Consider the following 17,736-nt stretch of genomic DNA (forward strand, 5'->3'; position numbering starts at 1 on the left):
TTATTTCTAACTTTAAAAAACACAAGCCATTAAAGATTTACGCCAAATATAAAAAATAAAATAAATTAGAGAAAATTAGAATTAGAGAGAAAATAAAGTAGAAAGCAGGTGGAGGAAGAGCTAGACAGGTGGAGGTTTGCTCTGGAAAGAAGAGGCATGAAGGTCAGTTGTTGTAAGACAGAATACATGTGTCTGAACGAGAGGGATCAAGGTAGAAGCGTTAGGTTACAGGGGGCTGTGGTGAAGAAGGTGCAGGAGTTTAAGTACTTGGGGTCAACAGTTCAGTGTGATGGGGAGTGTGGAAAAGAGGTGAAGAGGCGAGTGCAGGCAGGTTGGAGCGGGTGGAGGAAAGTGCCAGGGGTGTTGTGTGACAGAAGAGGTTCAGCAAGACTCAAAGGAATGGTGTACAAGACAGTGGTGAGACCAGCTCTGCTCTATGGGTTAGAGACGGTAGCAGTGAGACAGAGACAAGAGGCTGAGATGGAGGTAGCGGAGATGAAGATGTTGAGGTTCTCCTTAGGAGTGACCAGGTTAGACAGGATAAGGAACGAGTACATCAGAGGGACGGCCCATGTTGCCTGTGTTAGCGACAAAGTCAGAGAAGCCAGACTGAGATGGTTTGGACATGTTCAGAGGAGGGATAGTGGATATATTGGTAGAAGGATGTTGGAGATGGAGCTGCCTGGCAGGAGGGCAAGAGGACGGCCAAAGAGGAGATATATGGATGCCTTAACAGAGGACATGAAGTTTGGCTAACAGAGGACATGAAGTTTGGCTAATGTTAGGGTAGAAGATGTCCATGATAGAGTGAGGTGGAAAAGGATAATTCGCTGTGGAGACCCCTGATGGGAAAAGCCGAAAGAGAAAGAAGATAAAAAATAAAATAAATACATAAATAATGATAATATTAAAAATAATATTATAAATATTAATATTGTTACAACAACATTGACTGTATATGGGAACTGAGTCAGTGTGACTTTCAGCTCCAACGAAATAAAGTCACATCAGTCACAATTCTTTGTGATATGGACACCAACGTGTTGGACCCAGATGATGTCAGTAAGCATTGATTAATTGATTAGTCCAAGTGGGTCTGAGTCAACATTTCTTTGGCAACCACTCTCACCAATCATGACAGAGATTGAAGGAAGTCTACACCCCTACCACTTAAAAGTGCTCTGTGGAGAATCTGTCAAACGTTTATTGAGGCGTCAGATTGAGCAGGTTATAACTTGAAAAATTGCAATTAAGAAAAACGTATTTAGAAAAAAAAAAGGATTAGTGAGAACATGCAAAAAGCCAGCGAGTACTTCCTGTTTGGAATGCTAATACAGTCAAAGGTCCAGAAAGAAAAGATCTTGATGGAAGGAACCAGTGGCACAGAGAAAGGACCACAAGCAGAAGGGAATTTAAAGGGTACATACAAGCCACAAAATCGAAAATTAGATCACATTGAAAAAAGAAATAATAAACAAAATGACACTTCACGTCGTCATTGATGGTAAATCAGCAAACCAAGAAGAAAGAGGAGGTTCACATCCTGTGTTAAACGTTGCGAACAAATCTTTGTCAACTATTGTGAGTGTTCTGCTTTCTTCATCAGAACCTCAACACATTCATTGCTGGTAAAAAGAAGAAGATGAAAAAAAACCTGTACTTGTTCCTCTTCTCTGATCCTCTGTGACTTTGGCTCTCCTGCTTCTGAAGAGAAGAATGGCGAAGACGACCAGCAGCACCAACACCACACCGACCACAGCTCCAATGATGATGACTGTGTTGCTCTGGGGAGATTCTATGATCAAAAGAATAATATTTGAACTTAATCATTTATAAAACTGACTTCAACGGACCACTATAGGAAATTAATTTGTTTAATAAAAGTTAAGGACAGTGAAAATAAGCCAACACCTTGTTGACCATTTCACATTTATTTTATAACTGTTTAATTTTAAACAAGTGTTTCAAGTGTTAGTGGGTTCATTACAAACCATGTAGTACTGTAAATGGCCAGCAGGGGGAACGAGCGCCATCGAGTAAGAATAACGTCACGCTGGAGCTCGCAGGGCAGCATGAATGAGAGAAAACGCAGAGAGTTCTGAAGAGCGCTGAGTGTTCGTTTTTCTAGAAAGAATCCACGTGTATGTGTTTGCATACGCTGCTGAACTTTGAAGAACCCGTGAATATAATGCACGAAATGTTCAGTGGTCTGCTGTTCATTTAGAGTGGCCAACAAAATTTGGTGGCCTCGTGGCGCTTCAGGAAAGAGGGTGAAAGTCGGCAGAGCCATCAGAGCAGCATGGAGCTGGAAGAGCAACAGGACCAGCTAGAAGAGGTGCTGCTGCAGTTAAGAGTGGAAGAACTGCAAGAGGTATGTGCTCAAGCCAAAATCACAACGACCAAAGAGGCTAAAAGGCACGTGCAAATCCGCCTGAAAAGTAAAGCAGCTGAGACAGCTATTGAGGAAGAGGAAGAAGTTGCACAGGAGTTTTTGAAACGTCTAATTAACAGTGCAAAAGAAATGACAGAAAATGACAATAATGATGCACAGGCATTGGAGGAAAACACTTTTGAAGATACAGCTGCCCTGCAGTATGCTGCACTTCATTTAAGTTTTCATACTTCTTCAAGAAATATCGAAGAGGAGATAAACAAATTGACACAAAACGTATTTAACCCTTGTGCTATCCTAGGCACTTTAACATTGGGAGTTGGGTCATCTAGACCCACTAGACAGTGCTCTGAACCTTTTTTCTTCAATGATTTGTGATCTTCACTGGTGTCCATGGATTACATGAAATCTTTCCAACTTTATTCACCTTTGTCATGGTAGGGAGAACACGTCAATGCAAGGGTGGGGTCATCTAAGACAGCACAAGGGTTAAAAATGCTGGTTCCTCTCTGCCTCAACCTCCAACCGCCTTTGTTGCTCATCCAACTGAACTCATCAGGCGAGAATTCAAAATTCATGGACAAATCGGAGAAAGAGTTCAGAAAGATAAACTGTCACACTCTAATCTGATCCATCAGATAGAAATGGGACTTAAAAAAAACCACAGTGAGGCTGAGATCATCGAAACTGTGGTCCGAGATGTCAGCCCAGGCTTAAGTCTTAGAGACATGTTAGAAATCAAAACAGATCTAACTGTACGACAACTGCGGACTATTCTAAAAGGTCATACAAAGAGGACAGCTCTGTCGATCTGTACCATCGCTTGATAAAACATCACACAGGATAGCAATGAGTTGCCACAGAATTTTTATCTTTAGAGCAATAGAGCTAAAGGAGCAACTGCTTGCTTCCTCCAGAGAACCTGGTGCAGATGAGCATTACAGTTTAGATCTTGTTCAGAGGAAATTTCTCTAAGCTGTGTGGACTGGACTGATCAGCGATAATGTTAAGTATCAGCTCAAAAGTTGTTTAGATGACACCAAAATAACTGATGATGTTTTAATGGCAAAAACGAATGAAGCTGCCAGTATTGAGTGGAAAGACAACAGAAATTCAAAAGAAACAGTAAAGAGACTAAAGTAAGAGAGCTGAGAGCAGAAGCACAACCATTTAAAAACGCTTTAATGAGTGCAAAGGGAGGACAAGAGCGACACTTTGCTACCTCCACTAAACCTAAAGTATATCAACCTGCAGTGTCTCAGACAGAAAGTGGACTGATTTCTGTAATCAAGGAATTAAGAAAAGAAATTGAATAACTTAAAACTTGTATCAATGAACCACACAGAACTCTTTTCCAACAAAGAATGACAATAAAACGTGGTTGCAAAACCTGCCAAGATCTCAATAGAGGAGGGGAGTGTGATCACTGTTTTAAATGTGGACAAAATGGTCACAGATCCAGGGGCTGTAGAAACAAAAAGATCTCCGCCGATCCTCCCGGAGAAATAAAAATGTCTGTCAGAACTGTCACTCCAATCTTAAAGTTACCTGCAGAAAAGAGTGACAACAGCAAAGTCCCTCAGGATTGCCACCAGTTGATCATGGACAGGATCCAGCACTTAGAAATGAAGTTAGGCAAAGCGACAAATTAAGCTAAACAAGAAGAACTTCATGTCAACCTTCTCTACCAAATGCAAAAGATAAAACTAGTCGACCTTATTGGGAAGAAACATCGAATCTCCTGCTTCTTGGATGAAGTTGAAACAAAAGCTTTGTGGGACACAGGATCACAAGTGTGTCTCATAAGTGAAATATACAGTACTAAGAAGTCTCACCGAAATTATTGGAGCAAATACATTGGAGGGGAGAGCAGTGAATAAGACCAAAATTCCGTTTAATGGCTGGGTTGAAGTTAAGTTCAGGCTGCCATCAGAGAATCTTCCCCAGTTAGAACTTTTAGTTCCAGAAAAATGGAAAACAAGAATGACTAAAGCATACCAACTAGCTTCTAAAACAGCCATCAAAGGAGGAGTCAGAGGAAAAGTGCTCTACGATAAAGAAGTATGTGGTGCAGAGTTGAATCCTGGCTGTGGGGTACTAGTCTGAAACCTCACTGAGAAGGGAGGACCGGGTAAACTGAGGCCATATTGGGAAGACAAGGTGTATATTGTAACACAGAGAAAACACCCTCAAACACCCAGTTCATGAAGTGAAGCCAGAGACTGGGAAGGGCCATGTTGAAGTCATCCACCAGAATCTTCTGCTGCCATGTGACTTTCTCCCACTAACTAGTGAACCTGAGCCAACTAAATCTGAACAGAAGAGCAAAATTAGTCTCCGGAAACAAAAACAAGTGGAATCTGTGTCTGATGATGAGAAACAGTGGTCATCAATTGTTGGACTAAAACCGAGATGGGCTGATCAGGGTGAGTACCGGCGAGGGACAGAAGCAGACTCTGAACCAGACAGCAGAGAGAAGTCACAGAAAGAGCAGAAGGAAGAGGATGAACTGGAACTGGCAACAGATGCTCCAGCAGAGATTAAGCAAACACCTGACACAGAGAAAGAGTCGTCACCCTCTTCTTCCATCGACAATGAGGATCCTGAGACACCACAGAGAGTGAAAAAGTATCTTTTTCATAAAAGAAACCCCAAAATGGTGTTTACATATCACCAATTGGGACAGCATACATTTTTCCAAGCCTAGTGAATGTGATTTTTTTTGGTTGTTCTTTCTTAAGTAAAAGTTATAAAAAGAGTTTTGATATGAAAAACGTTGAGTTAAATAGTTTACCAAAACATGATTGAGTATAAGTTTTGACATTGGTGCTCTTTCAACACATAATGAGACACAAATTAGAGCTACTGAAGTACAAAAAGTATAATGCATATTTCTTTAAGGTTAAAGTGCCTTACTCAGAGCAGATGCAGATTCCTGTTTGTTAAACAGATATTGCAGTGGACAGTTGATGGTCACATCAACTACTGCTGCGACCATGTGGCATTAAGGAGAGATACCTCCCATACGGACTAATGCAGGGGTGGGCAATTTCAGGCCTCGAGGGCCGGTGTGTCTGCATGATTTCCAGATAGTCTTGCCCTACTCATAGCTGATTACCTGGTTCAGGTGTGTCCAGCCAATCAAAACATGCCAGAGAAGGGTATGTTGGAAAACATGCAGGAATGCGGCCCTCAGTGCCCACCTCTGGACTACTGGATATAAGTATTGCGTCTGGCCTAATGTGACCTCTGACTCTTATGAAAGGACTGCTTTATTGTAAAGTATGCCACTGTGTGGACTGATTACATCAGGAAAAATGTTACTTATAATGTTGAGAAGCCATTGAAATTTTGAGGGGAGAGCGTAAGGACAATGAAAATAAGCCACCACCTTGTTGATTATTTCACATTTATTTTATAATTGTTAAATTTTAAACATGTTCAAGTGTTAGTGGGTTCATTACAAATCATGTAGTGATGTAAATGGCCAGCAGGCGGAACGGGCGCTGTCGAGTAAGAATGACTGCTGCTCATTTATAGTGTGCAACAAAAGTTAGTGGGCACTGAGGGCCGCATTCCTGCATGTTTTCCAACATACCCTTCTCTGGCATGTTCTGATTGGCTGGACACACCTGTATAAAGAACAACACAAATCTAATTAGCTAAAACATAATTTTAACAAAATTTAGAGTCTAAAAACCATTTTGCAACTGATCTGGCTAAGACAAACAAATATGAGCTTATTGTACTCAGTTAAAGTTAAAAGAATAAGTCATTGACAGAAAGACAGTAACCCAAAGCACCATGGAATGAAATGAATGAATGTGAATTTCATTCTATATACAACATGAATTGAGTGATATAAATATGATTTAATTTTGGATCATGGAATAGAATTTCATGATAGCAGTGAATTCATAGTGTTGAGTTGTATCACTAAAGATACTTATGGACTCAGATCTAAAGCTGTGATGTAATGACTCAAGATAGGAGGAGATCAAGTTAATAACCTCAGAACGCGCCTGACAAACACTTTAGATGAAGTATTACAGTCAAGTGTGGAGGAAAGGCAAGTACAGATACGTCTTTGGACACAGAAATGCTTGACTTAAGAAAAAGACCTGAGAAAAACACCAAAGGAGGAAAAGGTGTTAGACAGAGACCCTGCATTGATAGACTGACTAAAGCCTTAGTCACAAGCACCCACACAAGGGGGTTGACCCGTACAGGTGCTGTGGATTTTTGTGTTGTCCAGGCCATGAAGGGGGAGCTATGGGGGTGCAAAAAGCTGTACTTGCCCCACCAGCTAAAAGCTTAGTGCCCCCCTCCCCCCTTTTGAGTTAATATTAGTATCATTTTGACAAAGATTGAGAAAGCATCAATACAACTTTCTTCATGGCAAGAAATAAATAAGCAATATTTTTAAATGAAATAATAAAAAACTAAACAATAATAAAAGTGTTAAAATACATATATATAAATGCGTCACAAGGAAAATGGAAATGAGATCAGAAACTTGTGCGTTTACTTTGTCTGTTCTTCTACTACAAGCAGAAACTCTTTCTTTTGCGGATGCAGCGGTTTTACTTTTTTGATGGACGTATAATCTTCATAGCCGTCATTAATCTCCGACTCCGTCTCACTGAAGTATAGCGCTCTCTTTTTTTCACCACACGTTTGGTGACTCCGGAAATCGGCAAATTCATTGATAATGTATTTATGTACCTGCTGTGCACGTGCATTAACCCAGGGTTGCCAAGTTGAGCGTAATTACACCAACTCATATCCGGTCTTTTGGACCGACATAGATCGAGTATGCAAGTTCAGGCGGATTTCAGCCAGAGTTAAGTCTTAAAATCAGGCTAGTTTAAACATGCTTCCTGGAATACCCCCCTGCAATACATGTTACAACTTTGTAATAATAAAATCAAACAAGGTTTAAATATATTGTCTCTTTTATCAATAACAAGACTGAAAAACAGTTTACCTGAAAAGTCCAGAACGTAGACAGCATCTATCTTCACTTCTTCATCGTCTTTAACATACTGGCAGGTGAATCTTTTGTTGTTTCCACTCTGATGTTTCACAGTCAGAACAGAAACACAGTTTGTTTGTTTTTTAACCTCAAACTCAGGATTTTTACCAGACAGTTGAGATCCTGTGTCATCCATCCAGATGATGCTGTTTTCATTACAGACATTTGGTCCATTAAAACTCTTTAATGAGCATGTTAGGTCGACTCTTCCATAAACATCTGAAGGAGACGAAGAGACTAAAGAAAAACAAACAATAGAAAATAGTTTTCAGTCTATTCTTTTGTCCTTCATTGAATTCTCTATTTAACATTTTTTTAATGTGTGACACATTTACAGTTTTTATTAAAATCAATTAAACTGATCTGAAGTTTATCAAGTTAAACTAAACAGGAAACTCTCAAACTCTCTGTTCACCTCATTAATCAGTGATAATCAGAGACATTGATCTTTACTGTTTATGGATTCATCAATTCAACCTATTTACTATAGAAAGAATGAAACATGTAATGATATTTTCTCCCATGAGTCGACTCTCTCACATCTCTCACACTAAACATGCTTTGTCAGCAGTTTGACCTTTTTCCAACCTAAATGATTCAATGAGTTCACATGTCAGAGTCTCTTCAGGATTTGAGCTTTTTTTTGGATCAGATCAGAATGTTGACACAGAATTATTCAAGTCAGAATACTCACTGCTCAAAATATTAAGAAACACATAGACGTCATTGTGGTGATTGTCTCCAAGCCGACAGGTGTATCGATCAGCATCTTCATCAGTGATGTTTGTAATGAGCAGAGAGCAGTCACTGCTCACACTAAGCCTGGAATCTTCATCTGAACTCTGGTCAACATTTTCTTTGCAGCTTATTTGTTCTGAATTAGCTTTTCCAGGTCTGTAGAACAACCATTTGACATCATAGTCAGAGGATCTATAAACATCACACAGTAAAACGACATCATCTCCGACTCTTTTATAGAGTCTCTCCTCTTTAACACTGAAACCTGCAGGAGAAACAAGAAGAAACAGAAAATTACAATCAGAATCACAAACAGAATCATTGATAAAAACTTCAGGTTTCTAAATACAGAGTAGAAATCCACAGTCTGCACACATGTTTACATTCCTCTAATATTGACCTCATTCACATCTTTAACTCTGACATTTTCTGAATAGAATTGTGAATTCAGATTAAATACTCATATTTTCCTGTAATTGATGGTATTGCAAATCTTTGGTCTCTTTTCAAATTATTAGTTTGTGCTTTTAGAAATGGAAAGAAACAGCTACAAACAAACCAACATTTAGATTATTTACAACATTTTAAGATATTAAAAATCTAAAGACATTTGCAGACATTAGGTTGTTTTTTTAACATTGATTTAATTTAAACCATAAATGAAAAGAGACTTTAAATCCTTAAAAGTGAATGTGTTTAGTGCTAAAATATGAGGTCAGACAGAAAAAAATTCTGTTTACATAACAAATAAGAATAAATATTTTGCAAAACATTAAAAAATATATACCGGTGTTACCTCCAGACTGAAGCATTAAAAAAAGGATTATTTTGTTTTTTTAATCAAAGTCAGCTATATTGTCAAATATGCTTCATACACACGATATACAGCACAGATGAAACTACTTTCCTCTCGACAAAACAAATTACATCAAAATCGTTTTTTCTTCCTAAGGAATCTTAAAATATATTTTTTATCAACAAAAAAACTAATAATATCAACAACCTTATCCTTTTTATAACCTAATTTTAACCAAACAAATCTTTAAAAAAATATAACTTAAGAAATAGACTCTCTATATGTGGTAAATAACATTTTTAGATAGAGTAAGAAATACATTGTAAAACATTAAAAAATACAAATTACCTCCAGATTGAAGCATGAAAATAAGGATTATTTCCACCAGTAGAGTCATTCTTAGTTTGTTGGTTTCTCGCTGTAAATGTTAATTTCCTCTTTGATGATGACTAAATAGAAAAGAAAGTCTTGGCTCCACCCACTCAATATTTTTAGTATCAGTGCATTTGAGAGTGATGTCAGAGTGAAAGGATGAATCACAGATTAATAAATATAAAATTAAGTTTATGAAGGTAAAACTGAAACAATAGACGACATTTGATGTCTTTATTTTTGAAGATAAAGCTCAACAGTTCATCAGTTTAGTATCATAAAAAGGAAGTCTATCTTTTTCCTGTCACAAGTGTTACAACAGAGAAAATGCTGTTTGTTAACTTCCTGTACTCACTACATGCTTCTTAAGCTGCTCTGTTATGAACTTTATTACTTTTGTTCACAAACTGTCTGGTTTTGATCTTTTGTAACAAACTCGATGTTTCATCAAAACAGCAACTGAAATAACTGTTATTCCATGAACGAGTCCGTCCTCTTTTACTCCAACTGGTCCAGTCTGGTGAAGGAAGCCGATTGCTTTAAATAACTAATTTTTTGGCACAAATGATGTCCTGGGCGAGCCACACCAGTAGCGCCCCTCTGTACCCCCTAATTACAATCCAGAAATGTAGAATTGCTTATCATGGCTTACTTATTGTTCAAATATACAAAAAATAAAAATTATAAAAAATGTAACTAGAGGCTTGTAATTTCTTACAGTTTATAGGACTATTATAAAAAAAAATACTAAAATTAACAATAAGTCTTACAAGGATAACATCACACATGTTTGCTTGAGGTTTTAAATGACCACCATTATAAGATTAAAATAAACTATATACATCTAGTGCAACTTAAAGCTTGGCAACGGCGGCCATGTCCCTTGGGTGCTGGCTCCTTGGGCCCGGCGGCCCTCTCTCCATGCAAGGAGAGGGATCCCTGATTTCTCTGGCAAGTCCAGGAGCCGGGGATCACATCACATCTGAGCCTGGGGATGTCCGGGGGGTGTCCTGGGGGTGTGGATTATAGTCCTTGCTCTCGAGCGCCGGCCTTCTCCACATTCCACTTATGGGTGAACCTGGTCAGGCTATGTTTACAACACTCCCTGTGGACCCCCACCACTCTCTCCTGGACCAACCCTGGGCTGGGTGGGTGGCTGCCTGGAGCATGTCTCTTGGGGGGGCCTGGCCTGTATCTGGTGTCGGGGTGGGGGGATGATCAGAAATGCTTGTCATGGTGTGGGTTTCTTGTTTGTTTTTGGTTCTATTTTTAGTTCTGGTTCTTGTTTTATTTTGAAAGGTTTCCTGTTTTTGTTTTGTATAATGCTTTTGAGTTTTACCTTTGGTCCCCATCTGTCCTGGTTCACCTGTGTCTCGTCTTGTCTGTAGGTATGCAAGTCCCTTCTTTCGCTTCCTCCTGTGTTGGTCCACAGTTTGATGTTTCCCAGTTCTTGTGTTTTTTGAGTTTTTGAGTTTCGAGTTCGCCTGCCTGCTGCAGTGGTGTTTTTTAGTTTTGGATTAAAGTCTGTGTTCCTAGAACCTCCTGCCTCCTCCTCTCTGCACCTGGGTACTCCCTCAACCCCCACCGTAACACTACTGGGGGGTGGGCTGTTCATCTGGGGATGGGGGTGCTCTCCAGGGGCGGGGCCCCGTGTTGGGCCTTCCCGAGGTGGCGGTGGGGGGGCTGCTCTCCTGGTTGTGTTGGAGCTTGCACTCTCTGTCCCCCCATGCCTCCCTGCTCTCTGGCTTTGGAGGCCTCTGTGGCGGTCCTGCTGGCCCTGGCCTGAGTGGCGGATGTGATTGCCTGACGGGCGGTTGTTCTCTGGTGTGGGGATGGCTGGGCACTCTCCCTCCTTCTTTTCACATTCCATTATCCAAGAATATAAACACTCACTTGAGCGCAGGTGTTAGCTCACCTTTGCACAAATAGTTTGCGTGACTGAATTAAATGTTTCACGCATTGGACTGAAGACATAGGCCGCATTTACACTGCAGGTCTTGATGCCCATATCCGATTTTCTGACTATATCCGATTTTTTTGACGACCCGCTTACATCATCTTTTAAAAGTGACCCGTATCCGATTTTTGCATTTACACTATACAATGCTGAAACTATCAAACGTAGACGTTCTGAGGACTACGTAGCACTATTTCCGCCTTCCGCGGACCTCTTTCGGACTTTTGTGATTGCGGTTGTCATGGAGGCAAGGCGGCGACGGAAGGAGGCGTTGCCTTGGGCGCTTCTGAGGGGATGCGCGGGAGAGGAAAAGAAGGAGGGCTGCTCGGCTCTCTCTGAGTTTTGAATGATGAAGTGTTTGCAGACATGCTGTACTAACAGTTTGATCCTAGTGTTGAACCTTTCCTGCGCGATGACATCTCTTTTCCGACCGTAGTCAGAAACACACGGGAGATTTCCTCGGGGTTCACTTTTCCGTTCTGAACCCTCAGCCTCCAGAGGGGGTTGAGAAATGCTCCAAAACTTTTGGGGGAGACACCTTATTTTTAATTTATGGTTCTCCGACACTCCCCCTCTCCTTACACACACACACACACACACACACCCACACACCAACACACACGCACACACACACACCCACACTGAAGGAGGAGGGTTTGGGGAAGAGAAGGAGGGAGTTAAAATTGTGTGCCCTGTCTAGGCTACCCCACCTTGGGGGGACATAGCCTTGGTATATAGATAGATAGATGAAATTAGGCAAAGAGCCACAGTACAGTATTTTCATATCCATTGGGCGCACTGGATTCCACGGCGCAGTTTCAGTTATGGGGGCTTTGTCTGTGTTTAACACATACAAAAGGCTCACCGGGTTTTAAGGCGTGGGCAGGTTAACACATACCGGTAAAACATGCACGCTAGTATGTGTTTAAAAAAGGCAGCGGGAGCAATACTGAGTTGGTTGTGATTTATTTTATATTTTTTCAGTCATCAATCAGCATCCAAAAATCCATCAAAGTCCTCATCTTCTGTATCTGAAATGAACAGCTGCGCTAAATTTCTATCAAACACAGCAGGTTCACTTTTGTAATTGTCAGAGTCTGTGTCATTGGCGTGCTGCTCCTCATGAATGAGGTCTTTGTGAAAGTGCAAACAGACACGTTTGCCCAAGCTTTTACAGTCCATTTACAGATTTTGGCCTAAATCGCCCGGAACTGCATCCCAGTAAAAGAAGAAGATGGACAGCTTTTCACTGTAATCCACTGAAGTTGCTGCACCACCGTAGTCCTTGCCCGGATGGAAAGATGGCACAGTTTAATAAAACAAAAGCAACAAGCTGGCCTCCATGAAAATGTCTTTGCTCCACCAATTCTATAATGGTGTCAGACATTTTGAAGCTAAACGTTTGCAAAAATAAAAAAAAAAGACAAGACAGTCTAAGTGGTGAAACGTTTTAGAAAGACTCAACTTCAAGACAACAACCAAATCCAAATTCCTCCTCTATGGCTCCTCCCTATCATTCAGATTGTAGGAGTATTTAAAGCTTTGCTGGTGTCTGAACTTGTTTTTTTAAGGCTGGATATCCTCCGTCAGGAGGGTAATCTGCATCTCGCTGTGCTGCAATATATAAGCAATGAATTTGTCTTTGCATGATATTTTAAAAATAGAAAACCGATCTTGTTACGTATTTTTTCCAGCACTGGCGAAAATTCATGACGTCATCTGGTAGTAACGTTAAAGACACTATTTTTCCATCTCTCTAGGCTTGGAGGGCTAAATCTAGGGGTAGGAACAAGCCGTAGGGTTGGGGAAGAATTCAGATGTCACCTAAATCAATGAGAATCTTCATCCACGTATTTAGGGAAGTCTTTTTTTTAGCTCCTACTTTTCTTTCTTGTGAGTTTTGTCATAAAATAAAAGTTTCCTGTTGGCAAATGTCTTGTTCCTGTTTTCTTCATGGTTCTTTAGCTGCTTTGCAAACATCTATCAGATGACGGGTTGTGTCTGTGTTTTTCAAACTTGCAAAATTTCGTTGTGATGACACTTTGTATGCTGCAGAAATGTATCACATTAAAGATTGTTGTTTTCACTGCTGTCTTGTTTCTCTTTAAATTTGCCTCATGTTACAAGAAGTAATCAGACTAGATCATGTTTTTACAATGCAATTACTTTACCCTTACCAACAAGTTAGCATTGTCTCATTGGTAAGGTCAGAAAACAAAGTGTGTATGTACACTGTACGGGAATGTAATACGTGAACATACCCAGCATTTACTACTGAAAGTACCATGTAATAGAGTAGAAATAGGGCTGACTTTACAGTCCAGTTTAATTGTACTTAAGGGGTAAGTACAAAGTAATATTCAAGTGAACCCAGCATCTACGCACAAACACACACACACACACACACACACACACGCACACACACACACACACACACACATACCATTTCCTGCGTCTATGCTATTATTGAACAGGATACTAAGAAATTTTTCATGTGAAGCCAGATCCTAACAAATAAAGCTACTGTAGATGAAATATCTAAAATGAAATAAAAAAAAAGTCATAGAGAAGAAAAAAACCCGCACTCTTTTAAACAACAAAAATGTGAACAAGAAATGTTTTGTCATTTTTACTTTTTCTTCTGAGAAGAGTTTTCTGCATCTCATCTTCACAGGACGTCTTCATCACCATCCACAGTTCTGCTCCCTGAGGAGGCAGAATTTAGAAGATCAAGCAGAATTTTTATTTCTAAAAGTACAAATAATGTTTGAGGTCACCAACTTCATTTGTTAGTAAAAGAGTTAAAGTACTTGTTCTAGTTCTCTGGTCCTCGTTCTCTTTGGTTCTCCTCCTGTACATGTAGACCAGAGCAGCAACCACACCCACAAACATCAACACCACCTTCATCACGGCTCCAACGATGATGATGTTGTGACCAGAAAGATCTGCAGACAAAAGATTTACCAACATCAACTAAATAGATGTGTATGGATTATACATTCAAAACTTTGTGTTTGTGGATAAAAATAATAAACAGTTTTACCTGAAAAGTCCAGAACATAGACAGCTTCTATCTTCACTTCTTCATCTTCAACAAACTTGCAGGTGAATCTTTTGTTGTTTCCACTCTGATGTTTCACAGTCAAAACAGAATCACAGTTTGTTTGTCCTCTAAACTCCAACCCAACACCTTTACCAGACAGGTGAGATCCTGTCTCATCCATCCAGATGATGCTGTTCTGGTTACAGGGAATTGTTTTATCATGTCTATTCAGTGAACACTGTAATGTGACACTTCCATTTCCTCTTAGATGAACTTCTGGTGGATCTTTAGAAACTGAAGGGAAACAAAAACAGAAGTTTCTCTGTTAGACGTTTTTACAAGAAAACCTTTTGTCCTGACAGTGACTACATTTACCTGCACACCATGTTCCAAAGAAAAAACAGATTTTACTATTTTAGAAACTGTTCAGAGAAAATGTTTTCATTTGTTTAAACAGCAGAAATATTCTTGATTTAACAAACAATATTATGGAAATATTTTAAAAAATATATTAAATGAACCCAAAGAAATGTTCTCTGCATGAAGCTGAAACTGCTCTGTTGTCGTCTCTTTCTTTGTCTTTCTAGTCCTGATTCTCCGGGTCTGTCTGGTCTAACTCCTATATTTCTCTGTTAGAAAAGCACAGAAGCTCTGGATTTGTGAAATAAATCTCTCCTCATCTGAGATGAATACTGATTTTTGACTCTGAATGTAAATGAAGTATCCATTTTATATTTGTTATAGAATCTTTAGATTATAGAATTTAGATTAAAAAAAACTACAAATGTCAGAGTCTCTTCAGGATTGGAGCTTTTTTTGGATCAGATCAGAATGTTGACATTCATGTAATCACAGAATGATTGAAGTCAGAATACTCACTGCTCAAAGTATTAAGATACGTCTCAAACTCATTCTTGTTCCTGAGCCGACAGAGATATCGACCAGCATCTTCATCAGTGATGTTTGTGATGAGCAGAGAGCAGTCACTGCTCACACTCAGCCTGGAAGCTCTAGCTGAACTCTGGACAACATTTCCATTGTTTACTTCTGTTATTGATGCTGCATTTGGATCTTTCTGGTACAGCCAGGTAACATCAGAACATGAGGAAGAGGAGGATTTAGTTCTACAAGGTAAAAGGACGTCATCTCCAACTCTTTGATAGAGATGTTTAGTTTGTCCACTGATGTCTGCAGGAGAGAAAAGAACAAACTCAGAGAAAAGTTGAACCTTTAACACCACAGTCACTAAACATTAAATCACTGAAGAAGTACAATGAGATAGATCCACCTGTAAACACACATACACTCCTGATTATAATTGTAAGACCATAGATATATATATATATATATATATATATATATATATATATATATATATATATATATATATATATAAATATAATGGGAAACAATAGAAAGTTGAGTTAAAACAACAATTGTACTGAAATGGGCTGTTCTTTTGCTGATCAAAGTTTAGGACCATGGCACAATAAACACCCTGTTACATTCAAACAAAACACTCAGTCATGAAAAGCTGCACCAGTCTTGTTGATCACCTCAAAAACCTTTTATATATTCTGTTATTCTCCTGAAAAATATCTCCAATATATTGGAGGGTTAAATCTAGGGGTAGAAACAAGCCGTAGGGGTGGAGAAGAATTCAGATGTCACCTAAATCAATGAGAATCTTCATCCACATATTTAGGGAAGTATTTATTTTTCTACTTTTCTTGTCAGTTTTGTCATAAAAGAGAAGCTTCCTGTTTGCAAATGTCTTGTTCCTGTTTTCTTCATGGTTCTTTAGCTGCTTTGCAAACTTCTATCAGATGACGGGTTGTGCCTGTGTTTTTCAAACTTTCTTTTGTATCATTTTCTACAAAAAAATGACTTATTGTGACAAATGTGGAGTTTTCTATTGTGGAGGTCCATGATTTTTTTGATGAGCTTTTCAATATGCATTACAGTGGTTCTATTATATTTTCTATTATATTTTTTATGTTCTTTTATAATCTATTTAATAGATTATATGTATTCATGTATATTTTATTGCAGAAATATGCTTGATTCCTCTGATGAGCTTTGATGAACCAAAGAGGAAATCTGAATGGATCTGCTGTTTTTCTAAATGACCATCTGACCAGATGGAATGCTGAAATTCAAATTCTGAACATTTGGGTTAAATTATCCTAAACCACTCTGTCCACCGAAGCGGTCCAAGGTTGTGGTTGTTAACAACATAGAGGAATTTGAGCAGTGTTTGATCAAGGATGTCTGAGCTAACAAATGCAGTAATAAATCAAAGAGTCAAAAATCATTTTAAGAAATATGGCGCATGGGATCTTTGCTCTCTCTAAAAGTCAACAGTGGCTTTGATTTTCAGCAGAGTTCTGACCTGCAGACAACTTGTCCTCAACTTTTACAGCACAGAGAACATAGAAACTCTGCTAAATCCAGAAGGATGGCTGTCAATCAGGCAGCTGAAGATGGAACACCAACCTTGGACAGAAAATGGACCTTTGTACTTCACAGCTTTACCTTCTAATTATATTAATAAAACTGCTTAATCAATTATTGAAGATGGTTAAAGTGATTGATCTCTAATTATATTACTTCACTTGCCCCAAAAAAGTCATAAATTGTCATCTCTATTTTATAATATAGTGGTTATTTTATGATTTTTCTAATGAAAATAATCTTAATATATTTTAGATAACTGATCTGTATGTGGTATATTAATATGAAAAATAGAGTTATGTCTATTTTACATCATTATGATGTAATTAATCTTTTCGTGTGCTTTATTGATGCTTAAGCATTCTAATAACCTGAAACTGTATAAATGTATATAAACTGTAATTTACATTGAAAAGTTAAAAATAGATTTTTTTGATTGACATTGAATGTGTTTTAAAATGATCCACAGTGATGTTGTGTAAAAGTTTGTTTTTGTTTGAATCTGAAAATCCTGACAGAGCAAAGATTCACAGGAATCACTGAAAAGAACAGAATGTGTTTTTGTTTCTAAACTGTGAACAAATATGTGGTTAAAATATGATTTGATAAAACACAATTATAAACTAAAATCCTTTAAAATGTCTTACCTGTTAGAACGTAGACAGCTTCTATCTTCACTTCATCATCTTTAACAAACTTGCAGGTGAATCTTTTGTTGTTTCCACTCTGATGTTTCACAGTCAGAACAGAAACACAGTTTGTCTGTTTTTTAACCTCAAACTCAGGATTTTTACCAGACAGTTGAGATCCTGTCTCATCCATCCAGATGAAGCTGTTTTCATTACAGGCATTTGGTCCATTAAAACTCTTTAATGAGCATGTTAGGTCGACTCTTCCATAAATATCTGAAGGAGACGAAGAGACTAAAGAAAAACAAACAATAGGAAAT

The 17,736-nt window shown here is 38.7% G+C and overlaps 2 protein-coding genes across 7 annotated transcripts in view; both read right to left on the reverse strand.

The window, feature by feature from the left end:
- Positions 1-17,736, reverse strand: part of LOC111947064 — a 98,014-nt gene that overhangs the window by 15,824 nt on the left and 64,454 nt on the right. The gene's annotated exons all lie outside the window — the stretch shown is intronic.
- LOC105357175 (polymeric immunoglobulin receptor) overlaps positions 1-17,736 on the reverse strand; it is a 43,506-nt gene that overhangs the window by 4,888 nt on the left and 20,882 nt on the right. Inside the window, exons 3-7 of one of the 6 annotated variants that reach the window (XM_023952922.1) lie at positions 17,435-17,710; positions 15,213-15,521; positions 14,334-14,627; positions 14,101-14,235; positions 13,763-13,996 (exon numbers count right to left, since the gene is read on the reverse strand). In XM_023952922.1, coding sequence (XP_023808690.1) covers positions 13,959-13,996; positions 14,101-14,235; positions 14,334-14,627; positions 15,213-15,521; positions 17,435-17,710 — 1,052 coding nt within the window. In that variant the 3' untranslated portion in view covers positions 13,763-13,958. Of the gene's footprint in view, positions 1-1,654; positions 1,796-7,379; positions 7,665-8,121; positions 8,431-9,309; positions 10,024-13,762; positions 13,997-14,100; positions 14,236-14,333; positions 14,628-15,212; positions 15,522-17,434; positions 17,711-17,736 lie in introns of those variants that run through there. The other 5 variants (XM_023952920.1, XM_023952921.1, XM_011491719.3 and 2 more) reach the window with 5 other exon arrangements.

The sequence above is a fragment of the Oryzias latipes genome, chromosome 24, assembly GCF_002234675.1.
Source record: "Oryzias latipes chromosome 24, ASM223467v1".
NCBI classification, from domain to species: Eukaryota; Metazoa; Chordata; class Actinopteri; order Beloniformes; family Adrianichthyidae; genus Oryzias; species Oryzias latipes.